The sequence below is a fragment of the Eutrigla gurnardus genome (genome assembly GCF_963514095.1).
Source record: "Eutrigla gurnardus genome assembly, chromosome: 14".
In the NCBI taxonomy this organism is placed as follows: Eukaryota; Metazoa; Chordata; class Actinopteri; order Perciformes; family Triglidae; genus Eutrigla; species Eutrigla gurnardus.
This window is the reverse complement of record NC_139937.1, coordinates 13,692,494-13,716,353: the sequence shown is the minus strand read 5'-3', so window position 1 is coordinate 13,716,353 and position 23,860 is coordinate 13,692,494. Positions and strand designations below refer to the sequence as shown.

Genomic DNA, 23,860 nt, shown 5'->3' with positions numbered 1-23,860 from the left:
TACCCCCCTGGAAACCCTACGAGGACCCCTGGTGTCCCCACAGGCGCCCATCACACTGTAAATACACAGGCATTCAGTCCAATTATCCACCTGGAGGCGCTGTATCCCCTCTGTGTCCATATGCATGTGACCGCCGTGTAGAGGCGGGGTTATAATGTAACAATTTAGGTGCTACAGTGCATAAAGTGTCCGCGACAACTGGGTGCATCTGCTCGCCGCTGCACCCACTTCTTCGCCGCGGACGTTGCGAGGACGACGACGTCGGACATTCAATGACATCGGTAACGGCGGCGCCGCTATAGGGGACGGGACCGAAACGCGTTCATGTGAGGTGCGTACATTAAAGACACGAGGGAGCCGGATACAATACATTCCTGCCGAGCCGCAAGGTGCTCCATATAGAAATGTTGGTCGTGGATTATCCGAGTGCGCCATGTGATGGACGCAACAGGATTAATTCCGCTCGTATTCGGACGCGGTTTCTCTCCGTCCTCCATAGTTTGTGGACCGAGGCGCTGGCCTGTTGCTAGGAGACCTTTTGACAGCTGGGAGCTTTAGAAAAGTGACAGTTAGGCATTAACGGTGTCTGCATCTCTGGTGACTCAAACCTCCCTTCGTCTCTCCCCATCCACTTCCCCTGCGCGCTATAGTGTCCGTGGCTAAATCCTAAATTGCCCCTTGTGCGTAAAAAAAAAAGACAACATTTAGCGCCGTGCTTGTTTTCGGTCGGGAGATTACAGTGTATTTTTGTTGTTGTTGCTGGGAACAATGGCCTACTTGTTGTGTAATTAGCACATCCTAAATATATCCACATTCCAGATTATGTTTAATCTTTTCTGAGGCCAAAAATTATGTCATTTACTCATTATGTACCAATTAGAATTATTATTACTTTTTTTAATCCCATGGTGGGATATGTTGCTGAATATGATGCCATTTGCAATTCATAAGCAGCCTATTGGGGACATTTTAAGAGAAAATGATGGAGAGAGATCATCAAAGAGACAGAGAGAGAGATAGGATATTAGTCCACTAGTGGCTTTCAGATTTGATTTCAAGTATTTGCTTGATTTTGCTTCAAGAACTACCGTGTTAACCGTGTTAAGGTAAAGCTGTGAAATGTGTGCAGCGTTTATATTGTGTTTTTTTGGGGAGGGGAGGTGGTGTTGGACACAGGAACATAAGCTCCTTCTCTGCCTCATCAGTCTGTAGCAGTTGCCTGTGGCCATGTGTCTGAAGGTCACTCATGAACAGATCGATAACTAGATCTCTCTGAGGAATACACTCAAGTGCAGCCGTCTGCACACTCAGCCCTGCCTCCACACTTAAGGTGAACCGCGGCCATACATACGCGGACTTCCTCGTGTAAATAGAGGCACATCAGAGGACCCGGGGCGACTTTATTGTACAGCCAGTGAGTAGGATCTCAGTCAGAGTATCCAGAGCAGCTTGGATTTCAGTGCATCCGTGCTGACCTCTCTGTTCCCCTCTTGTGCTGCTGGTTAATTATCTCGCAGGAGACGGAGCCGTATCAGATTCAGGTGTGTAGCACATTATGTCAAGGTTGTAGCTACACCTAAGGGACTTGCTGTAATTCGGACTCCCAGCTTGTTTGGAGAAGTGCTGAGCTTGTTTCTTCCCTGTGGCTGCCTGTGGCTGTTGCTGTGCATGAAGAGAAAAAACAAAGGCCTTGAAAGAACAGCTAAGAATGGTCAAAGTCAAGGCCAGTGGCAGCTGAGAGAAGGGACAAGTCAGGGCAGTAGGCGTGACGTGCGGTTGCATCCGTTCGCGCGTCGCACAGGAGGCTGTCACAGTGCGGCGGGGTCGAGTGGATTGACTGAGTTGAGGTGACGCGCTGCTCTGTCCTATCAGGCTGATGCATGTTCCCAGTGAGCAGACTACAGTCCCCGGGAGCCTCATAGCACCTCTCCTCCACCTCCACCTCCACCACCACCATCACCTCTTCCTTTCTCGAGGGGCATGCCTTCTGAACCCAGCCTCAGGTAAGTCTGTCCGTTCTGCACATATATACACGCTCGCTCAAGGCTCAGGGCACAAACAGAAATAGTAGTGTCAGCTAGTCTACGCTGAAAAAAGAAATGATGATAAAGAGCCGTTCTATTACGGGACAGAGAGCACTATTCTTTAAGCTCACCTGAGGAAGATCCATGGAAGATCAATACCTTGTTCGATAAAGTGCGTTCCCAGTGTGCAGGCTCCCCTGTCTTTCTGGAGGTTAGACAAGGTCAATGGTTGCTTTTTTTTTTTGTTAGTGTCAACAAATCCTATGAGAAGCCCAAAGCCTAAGTACCTTTCTCAATCCTGTCAATGTCTGTAACTCCATTCATTCCTACTGACATATTTTAAAACGGGTCACAAATTTATTTATAATAAAAGGTTAAATAAGTACTCAAAACAGCTGGGGCAGCAACTTTACTCAATCATAAGTGCATTTTGTATTTGTTGGGGATTATAGTCAGCCGTGGATATGGTGCACATGTGCACATTTAGCGAGGCAGAATGGCATTTCTGAGATTGACTCCAAATCCAGTGTCCACGCTCGTGCAATGGCGTGGCTCATTTGTGTGATTTCGTGGCACAGATGAGCGAGGGATAGCAGACTACACAGGCGACACTGTGTTGGAAGGTCGACTTGTTACTGGTTTTCGTCAACCGCCACGCTTCGGATTTTAAGCAACTGCCCGGAGGTGGTACGGGGAAAGCAGTGCTCGCTGCTGACAATGCTGTTGTCACACTGACGTCCAATCCAATGGATTTGGTTTGAGCTTGGATGAGCGTGTTTGAGACAGGCATGGGCGAGGAGAGTCTAGAAAAATCTGCTGTTGGCTGCATTATGAGGAAACCGTCTCTGCCAGTGCTGCTGTGATTTTGACCTTTGGCCTCTGCCATGTACACCATACAATCACAGTCTACAGCTCCAAACCGCTTGAAGTTACAAAGTAATATTTTCATCTTTATATTTTGACGCATTCGGCCATTCCTGCTCAAATCCTCACCCAGCTTCTCTCTCTCTCTCTCCCTCTCTCTCTCTCTCTAAATCCTTTCATTTCCCTTCCCTCTCATCCAGCACGGCAACACTGGCCTTTTCCTCCTTTGGCTCTTTTCCTCCGGCTTCCCTCCAACGAGCAAACATACAGCCTGACTCATCATTCATCCTACCTCTGGCCCGTAGTGCACACACACATGCACCCACCCACTCATTATTTCCCCTGTCTACCGCGCCATCACCGTGAAGGTGACAGAGCAAGCCTCCTGGCAGACAGCAGCATTCAGAGTGACGGCTGAGACTGTAAGGGGACAGAGATGAATTTGGATGGACAGGGTGGGCCGTGCTTTTGCTGACGGATGGGTGTAAGCTGAGAGACTTAACATTGGTTGGAAAACAGCATATATTGGCTGTAGTCAGTGAGTTTGTCTCACCCGCCATGAAGAATCTGACCTCAGAACTGTGAGACAAATAATAATGAGCGGCAATAAGTGTTGGGACATAATGGAAATGTCATTCATAGTAAAAAGAACATACACCTTGTACGTAGAAATAAAATTGCCCTGTATTAACCTTCTCCCACCTGCTGTTCTCCCAGACTTCTATCATTATTATACATTTATATGAACATATAATGTATGTATTTATGGATTAGATGATGAGATTATTATTCAGAAAGACTGCTCCTTCATAAAACGATCAGGGTAACAATGAACTGAGAACTATATGACTGAAATCTTAACAAAACAAAGTGCTGCAACACGTAATGGCAATGCTCATGCTGGCATTTAACACAATGTAATGTGTTGATCATTTTTAGCATGCTAACATTTACTGCTTAGCACAAATTAGCTATATTTCAATGCAGTTCATCCTGTACTTGTTGGAATATTTAAATAGTTGTAGTAGCAGTAGAAGTACTGATAGTAATCCTGCAGTAAAAGTAGTTGTTATCTTATTATAATATCATTATTTTATCTTGTTCAGCTCTGTGTCATCTACGAGTCATAGTTGAACAACATATCGTGTGTGTGTGTGTGTGTGTGTGTGTGTGTGTGTGTGTGTGTGTGTGTGTGTGTGTGTGTGTGTGTGTGTGTGTGTGTAGCAGTAGGGAGATGCTGACAGGACAGAGGCTCTGTCAGTCAAAGTCCCACCAGGACTCGGTCCTCTCTGCCCTCAACCAGCAGAGGAAGGATGGCCTGCTGTGTGACGTCACCCTGGTGGCCGGTGAGCAGAAGTTCCACGCCCACAAAGCCGTCCTGGCAGCATGCAGCGATTACTTCAGGGTGAGTGCTGGACTTTTTACGGTTAAGTGTTTTGTAGCTGTTTTACTGCTATATAGGCCCCCTTGATGGTTTAAAAGCTTCCTTGGGGAAAAAGACAAGAAAGAAGAAGAATGGTCATGTTTGCATGTGCAGATGGTGCAAATATATGAAGCACTGACATCCTTCACAATCACCACCTGGATGGATCCCTAGTGTTTGCTTCAGTCCGATTATTCCACTTAATCCACCGAGGTAGCCGAAGGTTGACTCAAGCAGTCAGTAGATTTGGGAAAAGTGCACAGATGAGATTTGATTTAGGGACACGGCGCAGATTAGGAAAAGGAAATTAATCCCCTCTTGAAAATGAGAGGCAGATTAAATGTCCAAGTTGCCCAGAGATTATTCCTCCTGTGTGTGTAGGTTATTTTTTTATTTTTTTACTTCTCTCAGCAGAGAGTTGAGGTTTTCACTCCTCTCCATCTTTTCCTTTTGTTCTCCGTTTGTTCTTTGGCTCCTCTCCGATCTCTCGTGTCCCAGCTGAGAGCCGAGCAACACTGTACCGCCAGCGCTCGGATTATTAGATCAGCCTGCTACAGTAACGAAGCAAGAAAGCTCACTGTGCTCCCCTGTTCCTCTGTTGGGGCCTAACGACATTATCATCAGTTTGTCATCTGACTGCACCGCTGGGGTTTCATTTAGCTCATTTACTGAGGAGATGAAGGTGCCTCGTGTCATGAATAGCGACTGTGTCTTCTCTCTCTCTCTGAGCCTCTCTCTTTCACACTCTCTCACGCACAAACTCATAGCCCGTGATTATAACACATTACCTAGCCCAGTGGACGTGAGTGATTGTAATGAAATACCTGACCAAGCGTGAGTTGTTTACCTGAGATTTGTCCTCGATGTGTCGCCTGCCTCCTCCAGTGCCGTCACATCGCTAAGACGGCTGGACGGCTCGGGGAGGTTCGGCCAAGTCAAGTCACGCCAGCGTCACACAGGACTGTCAGCAGAAAACACACACACACACACACACACACACACACACACACACACACACACACACACACACACACACACACACACACACACACACACACACACACACACACACACACACACACACACAGATACATCTTTTCTTGCCCTGCAGCCAAAACAGTACTCATATCTACAAAGCTATTATTGTCTCGAACGCTATATGTTCAACCTCTACGACATAAACTCCCTTGTTGCTTTAACCTAACATTGCTATATTAATATGGACTGTATAGTTTTGTAGCTTGATTTGATAATGCGTTACTGTAAATTGATCCAGGATCCCAGTTTTAGACTCACCTGAAGGTAATCTGCGTGTGAAAGCAACACCATTAGTGATGTAGGATTACAGATCGATGGGCTTGCAAATTAGATGTGCTGTAATATAGAAACAGTCAAAAACACTATTGCTGCCAATGGAAAGACTGGGCCCTGTTTTTATGACACAGATAATTGAGTTTGCTTAATGGGATTATTGATGATTTGACACAAGGCTGGATTTTTCCGTTCTCCAGAATCTGGAGCTGACACAAACGTCATATATACGTTCATTCATATGATTAGCAGAAGCAAGTTGATTGTCAAGATAATTTCTGCCTGAATTAGTGAAGCCCTGTCAGGAGAGCAAGGAATAAATGCAAAATACATAAACATGCCAGAATATATCAGTACAATTAGTAAGTAGGTCATATTAGTTACGAGTCATTCATCTTCTCCAAAAGGAAGCTTCTGTTATACACGATGAACCGACGAAAACTTTGCATTCCTCTTGTTATAATATTGGTCAAGCCTTAATAGGCAAATGGGCAAAAAATACCATGAGCAGCTTCAGTTATTAACCACAGATGGCCCCTGAAAAACAAATAGTTTAGTATTCCATATATATATATATTTGTTGTGTATATATATATATATATATATAAAATATTTGTTGTATTTGTTGTATTTACACCTGCCTGTAAATACAACCACAGGCCGTGAGAGAAATAATATTTCACACACTGAATGTTGTAATATTTCACAGGGTGTGTGAGGGAGTCACACGTCCTCTCTGGTATGATCACAACAAGCATGCACTCATTCATTTTGCTGTCAGGTGAGGCTAACTGCAGCCCCCCCCAACACACACACACACACACACACTGCAGCATCATGTGAAAGGACTGCAGTGAGCGTGTCCCTGCGCTGGATCTATATCCCGAGTCAGGGGAGCCATCTGTCATCACCAGCTCTCCCTCGGCTCCTCCGCCAAAGTCCGGAGCGTTCGTGCCTGAGGCGAAAACGCTCCCAGGGTGCCCTCTCGACCTCTCCGCTCGCACACCAACACAGAAACAAACACGCATAAGCAGTCTCTCTATCACGCAGACACTCCTGTTAGCTGTCTGCCTGTTTCACACTTATGTACGCACTGACCACAGCTTAGCCACCATCACACCCCGGGTCGAGCCACGGGCCTCCCTGTGCTCGGTGGACCGTCGGATTTTTAATTAGCGCAGTGGTGAATCAACGAGGGCCCGGCTCTGGGGAGAGATACGCAGGCCTCGGTTGAAGCCCGGCGTGGCCTCGAGTCGACCCCGTCTCGCACATCAACCTCACAGTGCAGATTTGCCAGAGGAGGGGGGTCGGTGCATGGCTAAAGTTCATGGGCGCTATGAATCAGAGAGGAGGAATGGATGAGTTTCGGGAATAATGAATGTCGTTTTTGTGATAGAAAGAGATGCTACACTGCCTCGCCGGCCCGAGGGGCCTTCCAAGCGTCGTATGCTGTTATACACCAGCCTCTGAGTAGAGATAGTGCGGAGCGACTGTGCTACACACTGCTACTTTGATTAAATGTGAAACTGCAAGTTAGCTGGATCACCATCCTTGGGCAAGGGAACTGTGGAGAAAGAAATTGTCTACAGCAGCTGGATTTACTTTTCAAAAGCAATATATGTTGCGTCTTCCCCCACCACCACAACCCAGAGGAAACATATAAGCTAGTTTCCTTACCATGCCGTCCTTGCCTTGCCGAGTTGCTCTTCACCGTGGCCACAAATGACCCACCGCTCTGAGCCTGTGCTCTTCTGCATCCCATCCCTGGTGTGACAGCAGTCAATAGCTTTGATTAGCGAGCGGCAAGCTGGACTCACGCTCAGCAGGGCCAGACTGCAGACGCTCCGACCGCTGCTTTGATTTCACAGTGTGGAGCGTGCACGTGTGTGTGTGTGTGTGTGTGTGTGTGTGTGTGTGTGTGCGTGTGCGTGCGTGACAGACGGAGAGAAAGACAGAGAGGCAGTGTAACAGAAAGTACTGATTGTGCTATTTATTTTCTGCTTATCTCCGGGGCCAACGCCAGCTAATCAATACAGAAGGGCTCTCGGATGTTGTGTCTGGCAGGTTTAGATTGACTATCCTGCCAGCTTTTCATCATGCACCCATACAAAAAACAGATTTCTCAGCCAGTTAATGCTGTAACAACTTAAAGATATAACATGATCAGCCAACTGAGGCAACACTGAAGGAGCGGAAGGATGAAACATGATTGAATCAATGTCTTTATATATTATTATTATTGATTATTAAATTAAATTAATTAATTCATTTGTTTTTTACCAAAGACAGAACATGCCAGATAAAATATCTCTGTGGTGTCGTTCCCTATGCTAACCTCCATGTGTTTGGGTCAACAGGCTATGTTCAGCTTGTGCATGTTGGAGAGTGAGGCAGATGAAGTGACTCTGCAAGGAGTGACCAGCGTTGGACTGAAGCACGCGTTGGACTTCGCCTACACTGGGCAGGTGAGCCTGAGCAACAGGTTCCATCAGCTCAACGGACACAGAAGAGAGCACTGTGTCCATCAGCTAACAGCAGCCAGCTAATGCCATGCTAAGCTAACCATTATGGATGCATTGTGTGTAAGCAGAATTGTAACGTTGGTGCTGGTTTCAGGGTTTATAAGAAGACCATTTATCTTCATAGCTTTTATGTATGGTATTTAGAGGACTAAAATGGCAGCAAACAAGTGTTTGCATTATACGTTGAGTATTGTCTACCTCTCCATGTGTCTGTCGGTTACGTTGCCAAGCCATTTTAGTGCATGAGCCTCTCTCTGTTGTGCCCCACTGGCTAGCCAATCGGCCGCTGTCCTGCACTGAGCTCATAGGTCAGTTACCGCTGACTACGCCCTCCCAACCCATGGCGTTGTTGTGGAAGAAGCATCCATCCTCTGCCCCCTCCCCGAGTAAACTCACTGTTTCACACTGTCGCTGTTGCTTGTGACGTTTGTGCTGTTAGTACTGTTAGCTGCTAGCCACCGGCTCAGCCGTTGCCATGTTGAGAGCAGTGTGGAGGCAAAAGATATGCTCTGAATTCCGTATCGAAAACCTAAAGTGTTCACTTTAAGAGTAGAAAATGCAACATTTCCCTCTAAAATGCAGTTCAATATAAGCCTAAAGAAGCAAAAACAACACAAACAAAATACTCAAGTAGTGAGTACTTTAGGATTACAGTTACACATCACAGCTACCACTACAGTCGTTCCTTTTCACACTTGCCAAATATATCACCAAAATAAATCAAAACAGGGCATTTGCAGATTAACACTTTAATCTCAGCAGTAGAAGCTGCAGCATGGCTTTGGATACGGTGTTATCCCGGAGTGTGCAGGTGCCGTATCAGTGCGTGTTTGTTTTTTTTTACCATAAACCGGTCACTCCTCTGTCCTCTGTGGTGCACCTGCTGAACATTATCCTGGGAATAAGAACGCAATTAAATTCAAGGAGGCGGGAAGTAAAGAAGTATTACATTTCCATACTGAAGCAGCAAGACGGTGTGAGTGTGAGTGAGCTCATTGTCTTTGCCCTCTCATCCCAACAACAAAAAAGGATAAGTGTGTGCTCATTTCTAATAACTGTCCTTGACCTTTTTTTCGTGCCGGCGATGCTCAGTCCAATAAGCAGCCTAGTGGCTTACGCAGTAGACCCGAGAGGCCAGGAACTTTGTAATTACTCCTAATTTTATTTCCACAGTGGAAATGAGCAAAGAGTGAGTCGGCTGGGCAGTGTAAGTAGGTCAACAGCAGGCTTGCAAGCCGCCCCGCTTTGGTTGGCTCGGCCCCCGTCTGCCCAGAAGAGATGATAGCAGATGAGATGAGGGCAATATGCTTATCCCCACACCGTAAATAATGACCTACTAAAAATCCTTCAGCCACATGTCATAGGCCAGCATGCTCTCAGCCTGGAAGTCAAGTCAGGAACGAGACAACGGCGGACATGTGAACCAATAACATTGCGGCGTCAACACACGGCGTTATCACCCGCGGACGTGACATAAATCTTTATCCGAGCTGAAGGTGTGAAGTGAAGCCTACATGGGTCAGGTCCTGTGTGGAAGACATCTATATTCTACCTCCTTTCATTTTGTCTTCTCCTCCAGGTGAGAGCTCGCCCAGTAAATGTGGGTTTACACAAGAGTTCACTCCACTCCCACTCCCACACGGCGAACCTGCCACGGTGTTATAAAACCGACTTCTGCTGCGTGAGGTTGAAGTGCTCCGACTGCAGCGGGCCTCTGGAGTGGAGAGGAGCAGCGTCGTTCACTTGCAGTTATTACAGTTACGTTGTTGGGGCGTCGTTAATGCTGCCTGCCAGGACGCTGATTGAGTCAACGAAAAGAAATAAAGAGAATTGATTTTTTTTTTTTCGCTCACGTTTCACGTTTACGTGTTTTTAAACGTTTAAAAAAGGTGCGCAGAGTTGATTTTTCCTCTAAATTTAAGAGAATTTTGATCTGAATGTTGATCAAAGATTGAAGCCTTTTTTTTATTCTTATTGAGATTCAGTGCAGGCAGGCTTTTCTTTCTATGTCAATATTTTAAGCTTAAGGAAGCCCGTCGATTGTGCTGGTGGTTAAATGGACCTACCTGGCAGGAAGCCATACTGTGATAAATGTGCAGATGCAGATAAATGCGGAGGGGGGGGGGGGGGGGGGGGATACTTGATACTTGCTGTGATTTTTTTTCTAAGTAGCTTTAGTAACAGGGGACAGGAAACAAATTGCTTGATGACTTCCAATGAATAATACATGAATAATAAAGTGGGCAAACAATATGTGTATTTACATGCAGCAAAGCATATGATTCAACACAAATGCTGACCTTTTTTTTTCTTCTATCAGAAGAAAGCGGCATTTTTAATTCAGAGTTGCTCTGTCATGATTAAAAAACAGGAGTTGTCTTTCCTGTTTTCAAAAATCATAAATAATGAGGAGGCTTAAGTAAAACTGATACCCATGAATGCTGCATAACAATATTCAGCCCACTGCTGTATCAACAGTAGTGAGAGGCGAGGGAGACAAATGATGAAGTCATTTTTCACACTTTCCCTGCTGATGCTGTCACGGCTCTGTGGCTATGTAGGGCAGTGCTGCTGAACGGATTATCAAAGGTTTGTTCCTGCCCTTTAAAACCAAACCGTTTTATTTGGAGGAGGTGAGTTTACTGTGTGAGAGGTAACACAGGGCATGTTTTGTCTGATTGGGCTATTATTCCAGTGATTCCTACAATATTTTACACCACATGGTTATGTTTTGTGTGCAGACAATAAACCAAATTTAACCTCCATAGAGTACACAATACTTGGCTCTACTCCCGAGAGCCGAGCACCATGAATTGGCTGTATTACAGAGCTTTATGTTGCATTTGGGTGGGTGATATGGAGGAAACAGAAGGAAGCTTTTAGCTGATCATTTCAGCTCAGCAGGAAGCATTTTGCCAGAATCGGTGCTGTAATAATTGACGGAATATGTTGCTTTGCTGGGAGGCTGATAATGGTGACTCAAGCACATTGGTAATTCTCGTTACGTGTTGCAATCTGCCACACTCATTGTCCCTGTCTCTGTTGAATCATCTAACACATTTTAAATAACCTGGCGTCGGCAACGGACAGACTTCTCCGTGACTCAAAATGTAATTCAAACTTAATTTAAGCGAGTCTGATTTTAACCCTAATGTTACATAGATCGTTTTTTGAAGAACAAACTATTATTAATAATAAAAGGCCGAAAAAAAGCTGTTTTCAAAATGTAGGCTATTGAATATTTTCCAATATCCTTTGTGTGATCCATACGTGATACATATTGTGCTGTGTTACACTACTGTACCTGCTCAATCACTGGCTACTACTAAGCATAAATTAGTTGCCACAAAAAGGGTTTCAATTAATTTCTTTGAGAGTAAGAGTATGGTCCTTTTTAATTTCTCAAAACCAAATAATACCTTTACTATCATATATGACAAAGAAGCCACACAAGTGCAAAAGCTAAAACCCGATCATGTTTGCCTTTTTGCATAGCGGAAATAGCAAGCTAGCTTACTACTCAGCTGTTAGCAAGCTAGCTAGTTAGCTCGCTATTTTTATTCACTAATTTAAATTGTATTAATAGTATGTTTTACCAGGAACATGGACTGTTTAGATAAACACTCATGTAAGGGTTAGCTCAGACACATGCTTTCATAATTATTATTTTTTTAAATTACATTCTGAATCACTGGTTCTTTTAGTATGCCAGGGTATTGATAATTTTTTACATGGTAAAACAGAAACTGGGCAAATGATGTTGCACTTCTAACAGACAAGCCGAACGAAGTTGCTCATCTGCCATTAGCAACGTTCATACTACAGTGTGACTGTGTGGATGAAACATTAATCTGACTCCTTTACTCTAGCTGTCTATGATTCGTTATGCTAGTACTCCTCCGCTAGTCGTTATTGCTAAACCTCCCTTCACTGAGGCTTTAGTTTATATGGAATTGGCCTGCTACAACGGTCGTAATGGCAATGTTACATAAAGATGGCCGCCGTTCTGACCATCCTGCTATGCTGTGTCGAATGGGAAAATGTCTGTTCTACTCCTATTCTATTTATATGTATTTGTAATCACAGTCCATTCAACAGCTGCTGAGATGTTTCACTGAAAAACCCAAAGCGTAAAACCTCTGGTGGCGCTAGAGGACAAGTCAAGGGTTCACCAAAGTCAGAACACTTCATCCTCTGAGGACCATGAATATCTGTAACAAAGCTGCAGTGAGTGACCTTGTTTATTTCTGGACAGATCCTGCTGGAGCCGACCGTGATCCAGGACGTTCTGTCTGCCGGCAGCCACCTTCAGCTGCTGGAGCTCCTCAGTCTCTGCTCCCACTACCTCATCCAGGTAAACACACACACACACACACACACACACACACACACACACACACACACACACACACACACACACACACACACACACACACACACACACACACACACACACACACACACACACACACACACACACACACAGAGAGACAGAGAGACAGAGGTCCCATCAGGTCAATAGGAATTGTGTTCATGAAGTTCCACTCAGGAACAGTCACATGTATTGCATTAGTATCATAATCCAATTCTCATCTGCACTAGAAACCAATAATTATACCCATTCAGACAAACAATAGAGCAGTGTGATCCGGGGTATACAGGTTATGGTATTAAGTGCCCCTTGCATTGGGATTATGGTGGATATACACTACATGTTACCTGTAGCAACATTATAATGTTCAACCTCATCCTGTGTGTTTTTTGAAAATATAACGCAATGACAGAAATCCGGTTAAGATGTTTACAGGCCAAAGAGTCCAGATTTCTTTTGGAAAAATCCTATTCACAAACGACAGACCGTAAACTCCAAAACCCAGATTATAGTGGTGTGTAAATGAACATTGTTTATCACCAGGGAAGAAACAAGGCTTGCTCTGATTTTGGCAATTCCACTCATTTGTTGTTAAACTATTCCTTCAAGCGAACATCACTGCAAAGTCCGATGTCAAAAGTAATTCATGTACTAGAATCCAATAACGTCCCATCTCCCGTGATTAACGGTCTTGTGAGCGCTCCTCCACAGCGAGGTCAAAGGTCAGCGGCAGTCGGAGACTGAAACTCTCGAGTCGGTGCAGATTCAGCGTGCAGCTCAAGGACACTTCAGTGTTGGAGGACTAGGCCTGCCTGCTGCTCGTTTGATGTATTTTATAACAGAGGCCAAGATGGATCTGTTTGAACAGAGGAGAAGTCAGCCTCCTGGCCTCCGGGTGTGCAGCCAAAAGCTGCTGCAGATAAAGACAAATCGGCTTGGGGTTACTGCAGAGCAGATCCACCCGGAGGAATTTTGATACACGGTTTTATATGTTTGCCTGGAAATGTTGTGCATCTCAAATCCCTGCCAACAGACGGTCATGTTTTTTCATAGTGTATTTTACCATCCGAGTCTATACATCACAATAGTCAGCGTAGCTAAAATGTGCCATCTGGTGGTTGCAAAAGTGTCATTTCCATCGTTATGCAGTGATGGGGCTGTAGCTCACTATAAACAGATAAACACATACACAACAAACTCCCGAATACCGTCATTGATGTCGCGGTTTGTTCATCTCTTTACCTGCTAAACAACCTTGTCTGCGGAACACATGTCAGCTGACCGCTTTATTTGGTATGTGGTTAGAGTGCATAGTCGGCAGTAAGGCCGGACCAATAACATTGATTTCCCAATAACACCCTGCACCAACTGATTGGAAATCAGATGTATCAGTCAGGCTCATCCAACTCCAATATGATGGATACTGATGAGTGGAATTCAGTTAATTGGAATAGTGAAGAACTGATCGATGGTACACTTGCTGTGCATGGCGGTAAAATTATAGACACGTTTTGACTGGTATGTATATGTGATAGCGTCACAATAATGATCTTTCTAATATTCAATGAAGACATTTAATCTAATTTGTTTTCAATCCTGATTCAGATCTTTTTTTTCTATAAAAGTACACATTATATTTTAATTTATTTAGTTTTTTTCTCGTAAAATTATAGTTGCAGCCGTACTCTCTAGTTTGAAAAAACGTAAATGGCTGATCCACTATGAAGGTTTATGTTATTACAGGTTGAGGTATAAGCTGATGCATGTTTGCACTGTGTGTGCTGAAGGACAGCCAGAAGATGGCAGTCTTAATCCACCAGTCGGGCCTCGTTTCCTTCCTCTCTTTATTTCCGTCTCTACATTTGGTGTCTGTAATGTTATCATTTTACTATGATATTGAAATCAACCCACAGTTAATGAACACATACTGTGTGTGTGTGAGTGTCACTTACACATGTACATCCAACCCATTTATGTGGGTTGAGAACAAGACAAGACATCTTATTTTACATTTAAATAAATCAATATAAAGAGAAAGGAAATACGATCTGAAATTCAAACTAAATCAGGGATGTCATCTTTTCTGCTTGGAAGTAGGGAACATTTATGGTGAATGCCTGCATTCATTGGTGTGTTTTATGTATTCGCCCTGGAGGAACTGAGCAGTGTGAACTACCTGGAGCTGTACCGCGTGGCCGACCTGTTCCACCTCCCCGCCTTAGAAGAGGCCGTGGTGAGCTTCCTGGTGGAGCATCTGTCTGAGCTGAGCCAGAGCAGGCAGGACGAGGCCCTGCAGCTGCCCTACCGCCTCCTCAGGGAGGTGCTGAAGAGCGACCGCCTCACCTCACTGAGCGAGGAGGAGATATGGAAGGTACTAAAAGTGTGTGTGTGTGTGTGTGCGTGTGTGTGTGTGTGTGTGTGGTCACAGCTTTTCCATCTACAGTAGAGGCTTCTGGATTCTCTGTTAATGTGTTAAAGTGCAGAGATCAATCATCTCAACTTGTAAATGTGAACAAATTGCACGTTGGCGCCAAACTGTTCTGTATACAACACACGCGCTCACAGCGATACAACACAATACGCAGCACGCTCGCAGACTGATAAACAACACAAATGAAACGCTGACAAACCAGCTGCATCTCACACTGTTTGTTTACATTAATGAGGGAATGCGCGAGGACGTTTTCGGACTATGTGCACGCGTGACGGACTCAATCGGACGCGCGCCGGTCCATGCATCCGTGCGAGCGTGCACGTGCCATGAACTGCCAGGATGGTAGTCTCCTGCGGCGTGGAGACTTACTGTTTTGACTGTTCATTTGCACCAATCAGCCTCCCCCTTCCGTCCCTCCCCCCCCTCGGATCTCTCTCCCTCTCTGTCTTTCTCCCCTTCTCTTCTCTGATTAGGCCCACCGCGGCTCCATCAGGGCCCCAATCCCCCAGCTGTCACTCGGCCGCCGGTCTGATTGAAAACAATCAGGCCTCTGATGGCACAATTACCCTGACCCTTTAGCCAGCCGCCGCCGCCATAATCAGCCTCTGATTAGGCTGCTTTGGGCCTCCTTCACTTCGCCCAGAAGGTTAATTTGGGTATCAGACGGAAGCGAACGGCAAGCGGGGGCCGTCGTCCGAAAATTGGGGGGGAGGGGGGGGTTGCACGCCAATACCGGACCGACATAGCTTGGCAGTCAATCATCGTCACTTGCTAGTTTTCTTAGAGTCTCTCACGCTCTGGAAATCACATTTTCTCTGGCTTTGTTTTTCCCCCCTCTCTCGCTCTTCTTTCTTGCCATCCTTCGCAATGCCTTTCGGTAGCTTCCCCCCTCCCCTTACCTCTCTCTCCCTCCCTCCCTCCCTCCCTCACTATCTCTTACCCTCCCTTTCTCACACACACACACACACACTCACGCACTCTCTCACTTTCTCTTTCAGCGCGTAGGGGAAGGAGGGAGGAGTTGATTTATTCTGTGCCCTAAGGAAGTTGCGTGATGCAGCATGACCTTCACAGTCAGCTGCCGTAGTACACACACACACACACACACACACACATGCTCAAAAATACACACATACTGTCACTTCAGAGCAATGAGGAGGAGAGAGGCGGGGGAGCGATCGAGGGGAAGGAAGGTGGAGACAGGAGAGTGGCACAGATACCACAAAAACACAACCCTGACTTGCATGTTTCTTGCATATTCACATCATTAGAGCGGATTGGAGGGGAAATAAAGGGAGAGCTTCAACACACACATCATACACCAAATGCTGTGTTTAGATTCTTAGGTGTGATGCTGTGAATTTTGCAGGATTTTGTCCGTGGTCGTCCTGGTCTCACAACAATATGTCTTCATCCTGCTATGCTATACTATATATATATACCACTATACTCTTTCCGACGGCACAGATTAGGTTAAAAAAACAAACACTTTGTTTTCCCGATAATGCTATCAGTGATCTCTAGTCATCTCGCCCACATTCACACCTCATTGCAACTAAATAACCTTCCACCGCTCTCAAGTTCAATTAAATTCTCTGCAACCCCGTCCGCCTGCATTAAACAAAGGAAGGTGCCTGTGGATATTTACAGTCTGTATATTGAATGCAGCTGATTAATAAATTCTTGTGCTTGTGTGTTGGCAAGTAATGATGCAGTGCGGGCATGCCTCAGTCTTTCCATAATAGCCTAGGTGTCTGGAAAAGTAATTCTGATTAGCAGTCCTACGCTCTGTTTTCTTCTTTTTTTCTTAGATTCTCTCAGCGCCCCCCCCCCCCCCACACACACACACTTATTCCTTTAATCTTTCATTCTTTTCATACTGACTTCATGCTGTCTCTCACTGAACGTTGTAAATGTTAAAAAGGAGGCAGAACCTTGTTAATGTTAAAAACAAGCATTATTAATATTACCTTCGGGCCTTCGCCCTTGACTTAGAAAAAAAACAGAACTGATTTGGTTCGACTCGTTTTTATCAATAATAACCGAAAGAGGCAAAGCACAAATAATTTAAGACAGTATACTGCCAATTAAGCCATTAGATTAATACATTTGTCATGCATACATCAAATTATACATTCAAAATATCTTTGGCACACAACAGAAAGGCAAATATTAGGCTAAAAATGTTGTGTTAAGTGTAATAAATTTAATTGTATGCAACTAATTTATCTTTACTTTCTTTATGATAGTGGGAATGATTGTTGATAACATTAAAAAAACAATAGGAGTAGAACGGTGAACTGTTTCTGTTGTCATTTGACAAGTACAAAAGAAAATGGCGATAGTTGTTAGTTGTCATGGTGACAGCACAAGTTAAAGGGCCCTGAAGTATCTGTTTAGTTTTACAGAAGTGCCCAACGGTTGTCAAAGGTACACATAAAAACCATCCTGCTACGTTGATTCTAATGGAAAAGTCCGTTCTACTCTATTTTAATTACGTTTGTTCCTCCGTCTGCCTCTAGTTGGTCGTTCTGTGGCTGGAACACGACTGCCGCTACCAGTATGCTGATGATCTCCTCCAACACGTCCGCTATGGCCTGATGGACGTCCCCACGCTGCACCACCTCGCCCGGAGCCACTCTCTGGTTCAGTCCAGCCCCACCGCTGCCGCCCTGGTGGAGGAGGCCCTGGACTACCACCACGCCACGTTCGCCCAGCCCCTCCGCCAGTCGGCCCGCACCAGGCCTCGCTTCCAGTCCCTCACCCTCTACATAGCCGGCGGGAGGAAGCGGGAGGTGAGCAGAGTCAGGGAGTTGCGCTACTTCAACCCGGCCGCGCAGGAGCACGTGCGCGTCGCGGGGGGGTCGAACTGGAGCGAGCTGGCGCCCATGCCCACTGGGCGCAGCCACCACTGCGTGGCCGTAATGGGGAACTTCCTGTTTGTTGTGGGCGGGGAGGTGGAGCACGCCACCGGGAGGACGTGTGCTGTAAGGACCGCTTGTCGATACGACTCCAGGGGCAACTGTTGGACCGAGATCGCCCCCATGAAGGCCTGCAGAGAACACTTTGTCCTGGGCGTGCTGGGCCAGTACCTGTACGCGGTGGGGGGCAGGAACGAGCTGAGGCAGGTGCTGCCCTCGGTGGAGCGCTACTGTCCCAAGAGGAACAAGTGGATGTTTGTCCAGCCCTTCGACCGCTCGCTGTCCTGCCACGCCGGCTGCGTGGCCGACAACCTGCTCTGGGTCTCAGGTATACAGTGATAAAGAGGACGGACTCACGCACTCTCACATCCCAGATTACACACTGCTTCATGCACATGATCTCCTGCTCTCTGAGAAAAGGTGTTCTCGGTTTGTGTTGCAGGCGGGGTGACGAACACAGCTCAGTACCAGAATCGGCTGATGGTGTACGACCCAGAACAGGTACCTGAAGATCTTACACTTTCACTGAATTAAACAACGCAGTGTGTTCTCATCATGGGAAGCTGCCTGAATCCATATTTTCAATTACCACATAATGCAAAAGGCTTTTGCTCGTTGCGACAGACCCACACAGGTTTATCATCAAACTCTACTGTTCCCTTCACTTCATGGAGCTTTTTGGCATCTTTAGGCTCACTGTCTTTGTTTTACGGCCTGCTACCCAGCATCATAAGATAAAGTTAGCAAAGGTGTGAAGCATTTTAGCAGCTAACTATTTAATATATAATATATAAATTAATATATAAAATATGAGACATACAATCACCAGGTGGCCAGAAACTAACTAAAAGTGAAGTAATGGCGTAACGTGTCTCTGTGTATAGATGACTGTCTGTTTACACATTTGCCATCACCATCTTGGTTTTTTTTTGCAACCAGAAGTGACACGAGAGGATGGAGCTAAGTACAACCAAATACTAAATAAGACATTTTTTCATCATTGAGCGTCATGAGTCAAAAAACGTCATCAACACTTGTGGTATTTACCAAAACTCTACTGCCAAGTGTTTCGGTTTGTTGTCATCAGGGTGTACAATCAGCAGTCGGATCAAGACACTAAAAATAGTTTCTTCATGAATTTCCACAGACGTTTGGAGCAGCTTGCAAACTGGCAACGGTGCTACCAGTCATCGGAGTCTACCACAAACGTGTTGCTCCGATGTTCTCAGAACCACAAGTGTTGCTATGGTTTTAGACTGCTCTCCCTTCTCCGTGCACCGAATTAAAAAAAAAAAAAAGACGACACCAAGCGTCAAAGGCACAATAATAATGGCCTTTTTTCAGAAAAGATTACGTACGCTGTGATGGATTACACAAAAGGCAGGTGTCAAGAGTCTGCTAATTGACTTTTACACCATATGGAAATTAATGGAAACCAATGACAACGAGGAAGATGTGTAACTCTACGGCTCTAACCCACAGTAAAGCACTGCGTCTGTGATTTAATGTAAATCCTCCCAATATCACCTGTACAACCTTTTATCCTGAGAATTAAATAGCATTTCTGTATTTGCAGTACTCCCAGTTAACTGTAGTGGAATGTAGCCAGCTGCAGTTGCTTGCTTGTGTACGTTTACGAGGCAGCTGTTAAAGAGGGCTGCGTCTTGGCGAGGCCGCATATAGTGTGGAGGTATGCGGCGTGTATATACGCGCGAGGCGCACATCCATATGGGTCTGTGTTTGTACACGTTGTGGCGTGGAGGCGAGGGGGGCGGAGGAGCGAGTGAAAGGGAAGAGGGAGCGGGTCTCATTTGTATTCACCATGAATCTACATTCACCTGCCAGAGCAACAGCAACCCCCCACCCACTCTACCCTCAACAGATGGCCACCCGTCAGCTCCCAGCAGACACACACACACACACACACACACTCATTCTCTGCCTCAAATCAAACACACACACACACACACACACACACACACACACTGACACAAAATAAGCTTCCACACACTTAGTGAAATGAGCAGGGATCCTCGGTGTAAAATGGAGTGGCTGAAACATATGATTAGAAATAGGGAGGGAAGTCATTAGTACAAACCAGAGTTCCAGTGTCACGTTATTTATCTAGCGCTGAGCATACATCAATTACCCATGCATGGATATGCTTAAATATTAATCTTCTTATTCATCCTCCTTCCCTTCCCACCCTCTCCATTTCGTCCTCCCTCCCTCTCCCTCACCTGCATCGAGTCATTTTCTTCCTTCTTTCTTCCCCTCCATCTGCTCCCCCCCCCCCCCATTCTCCACCACCTCCGCCTCCCTTTCAGGACCAGTGGTTGGCCCGCAGTCCCATGTTGCAGAGGCGAGTTTACCACGTCATGGCGGCGGTAAGGAGGCAGCTCTACGTGCTCGGTGGGAACGACCTGGACTACAACAACGACCGCATCCTGGTCCGCCACATCGACTCCTACAACATGGACCTGGACCAGTGGACGCGCTGCTCCTTCAGCCTCCTCACCGGTGGGCAAAGTGGAGACCCCGCACATGTGACCGTGACCATGCATACGCTTCCAAACGTATAGTGGGGTGGGGGGCATAGGTGGACGTTACTCGAAAAATGCTGCAAAAATAGCTTGTTAGGTTCCAACAGTTATTCATTTATAGGAATAGTTTGAAAGGCACCGTGTTGCTCAGAGTTAGATGAGAGGATTGATCCCGCTCTCATGTCTGCATGTTAAATATAAAAGGTCTAGTCGGGAAGCTTAGCTAAGCACAAAAACTGGCTGCTCCCCCCCCGTTTCTATCATCCAAGTGTATTTCCCAAAAGGTCGAACTAACGCTTTAACTGGTGAATCAGCAGAGAAGATGATCCTGTCTAATTGAGACGCTGCACACGCTGCTAGAAAACCAGTTTACACACAGGAGCTCTGGCCACCGAGGGGGGGGGGGGGGGGGGGGCAGAAATGGCTGATTCTTGTCACCACATGCAACCTTACGTAAACCGACACATTATGTAAATTAAAAGTGTTGCAGCCCTTGAAACACCCATTATGTCACTGCCGTTTGGGGAAAATAACAGGTGAAATTGCCCGTTGTGGCTCTTAAGCACCTTTAGCTCTCGAACAAACACTTTCAGGTTTGGAAGAGATGTTTTAAAGCGATATTTTTTTTTTTTTACATCAACAATGGATAAAATGACTTCTTGTATATGAGAGGGGTCTTTGGTTGTGATGATCCCCGGGGGAACTATCATGTGACTCCTTTCGTCCTATACAAAAGCACGATGTCAAAGTTAGAGATGATCTGCTTAAAAAAAAAGATAATGTCACATCATTCTGTGCACCAATCAGGATTAAGCCACATTTAAATCAATATGCAATGACTGTTGAAGTAATTTTCCATTCTAACTTTGAATATGGCTTATTTAGAGTGTATGGTGTTGTTTTCAAGGGCCTTGAGGCACATTTTAAATTGATCCATACATGGTACTTAGTAAACATAGGCTGAGTAAAGCTCTCTGCTTCATCCTCCTCTCATTAGATAAAAACACAACACATAACGCCTCCCTGCTGGTTATGAGTAGGCGGCAGGGTGATCTATACAATGAAAACACATACATCCCTACGTTGGACCTGTGGGGCATGCTGCATCTATAGCCTCCAGGCTGGTGGAGGTGGGATGGAGTACCACCTCCACCAGCACAGACCCAGAGGCACTCCAGACGCAATCCACCGTGCACATGCTGTAGGATGTGGTGGTGTTCACTCACATCACGTCTTCAATGAAGGCTTGCGTGGTTTAAAGTTCAGGTGACTTTACTATTCCTCCCTCCTTCTCTGCTCCCGTATGACTTTCCTCTTTTGTTCTTCCCTCCTGTGATATCTGCGGAAAAAGTTTGAGGCAAAGTCACGGGAAAAAGAACGGGGGGAGCTCAATCTCGTCTCTCGGTACGCTCTCTCGCCCTTGCCCCCCCCCACCCCCATCTTTCTCTATTTATCTCCCTCTGCGCCTCCCCGGGGGGGGGGGGGGGACATGGAAGTCATATTGTCAGAATGCCCTCTGCGTGGCACAGTGAAGCATTGTGTGGGCTCTGTCCTCCCCAGGTCAAAACGAGTCCGGAGTGGCCGTCCACGATGACAGGATCTATGTGGTTGGAGGATACTCCATTTGGACCAACGAGCCTCTGGCGTGCATTCAGGTGAGAGATGAGGCTTTCAGGTGTAGCGTTGTGAATACAGGAATTCTACTGATAATATGGTCATACAGTGAACTACTACTAAAATAGCCAGTGATAAGATTTGTTTCAATGCACCTGTTTCCAGGTCCTGGATCTGAGCACAGAGGGGAAGGAGGAGGTTTTCTACGGACCAACACTGCCATTCGCCTCCAATGGGATAGCCGCTTGTTTCCTCCCTGCTCCTTACTTCACCTGCCCAAACCTCCAGACTCTACAAGTACCCCATCACAGGATAGGTGCCGTTTAAACCACCGGCAAGCACAAAAGAAACCCGTCAGAAAACAACGCATAACCAGACAATGGAGGAGCCTCGACTCAACTCTGGACCGGCAGTATTTGTGAGCGTGGCTGACAAAATAATATACCCGATCATAGCAATCATATTGGAATCTGCCATCTCACGTCACACGTGTGCAGGGATTTCTTTGAGACAAAAAAATGTAATGACAATACTTTCTGCAAGGGGCCGTGTTATTCTGTAAGCTCCTAGGAAACTGGAAAAGGAACAAGCAGCTGTCACAATAATACAGCATATCTGTTGTATTTCCCCAAAGGCTGAGACACCATCACAATGTCCGGCGAAACGAGTTAAGAAAAACTATAACTCCTGAGGGATTAGAATTCCCTAAAAAGACAGAAACAAAATGCCAATCCCATTACCAATAAGTGACTTGTGGGAAGCGGACATAACGGAATTGCTCAGTCCTCTTTGTAACGCATTAAAGGGCTGCAAGAGCTTTTCTAGCTAAAATCTGTACATTTTCACTCAACCTCTATTATCACTTTGGTGGCCTGAAAAACATTTGCAGGATGTTTATTCAAGATATAGAGGAAAAAGCCTGTTTTGACTCGCATGCATTTTGAAGTTAGTTTGAGTTGTCGGGAGCCTGAAGCTCATCAGTGCATAAATAATCATGCCATTCTTAAAATTCAACTAAAAAAGGTAAAATGACGGGATTTGTCTGCATCAGCAGCGACACACTACTGTATGCCTGTATGTTGTCGACCTGTGTAAGTGAGTGTGACGTTGCTCAGGACCTAAGACTGTTTTGTTCAAACGAATGTCTGTCATCATTCGGAGGACGTCTCTAAAAGTATCTAAATATCACAACACAACGCTGTGCAGATTTCCAAAAACTACTTTAACCAAAAGAAAGAACACGTCTTTCTGCACAACCCCTCTCTCTGTACAAAACCGTTTGTGTCTGAAAGAATATATAAATATATGACACATTTTCAGAATAAAGAAGCTACGCAAATTCACCTAGTATGTATTTTATAAGGAATGAGTAGAAGGAACTAAATGGTCCTCATTTAGTTCTACCTCTGAACTACCTGTGATACCGTGGGAGGAAAGGAATGCTGTGATGGAGGCATGCATTGCACTTTGATGAGGCACGAAAATGACTAGCAATGACAGAAAATGGGACGAGGTGATTGTGGCAGACAGGAGTGAAACTTCATGTGATTAGGTGCAAACTAAACCCCGGATCGCAAGAGATTGGTGCGACTTGGAAAGGCGAGAGTGAATTGGAACAAACAGTACTCCTCTCTACATTTTTTCTTTTTTTTTTTTGCTACTGAACACTTTGGGCTCGCCCACGACTGTCATCAAATCTGTAATTCAGAGTGCCAACCGAGCAGAGACAGATCCAGCACCTGATGGTATGAGCACGAATAGTCTGTACTTACTTCAGTGCACACATTCCTCACTTCCCTCACTCGATGAAATGAAAATGTGGAGAGACATAT

The 23,860-nt window shown here is 45.6% G+C and overlaps 1 protein-coding gene across 2 annotated transcripts; it reads left to right on the top strand.

Annotated features, from left to right (window-relative positions):
* Positions 1-184: 184 nt before the first annotated feature.
* Positions 185-23,310, top strand: klhl32 (kelch-like family member 32). 2 transcript variants are annotated; one of them, XM_084026199.1, is made up of 11 exons: positions 185-331; positions 1,873-2,003; positions 4,116-4,293; positions 7,980-8,087; positions 12,400-12,498; positions 14,672-14,887; positions 17,473-18,199; positions 18,314-18,372; positions 20,199-20,391; positions 21,975-22,069; positions 22,194-23,310. In XM_084026199.1, the coding sequence occupies exons 2-11, from the start codon at positions 1,981-1,983 to the stop codon at positions 22,353-22,355; spliced, it is 1,860 nt and encodes a 619-aa protein (XP_083882325.1). In that variant the 5' UTR covers positions 185-331; positions 1,873-1,980; the 3' UTR covers positions 22,356-23,310. The 2 variants fall into 2 exon arrangements, with proteins under 2 accessions (XP_083882325.1, XP_083882324.1); XM_084026198.1 differs by having other exon boundaries at positions 4,113-4,293.
* The last annotated feature ends 550 nt before the right edge of the window (positions 23,311-23,860 follow it).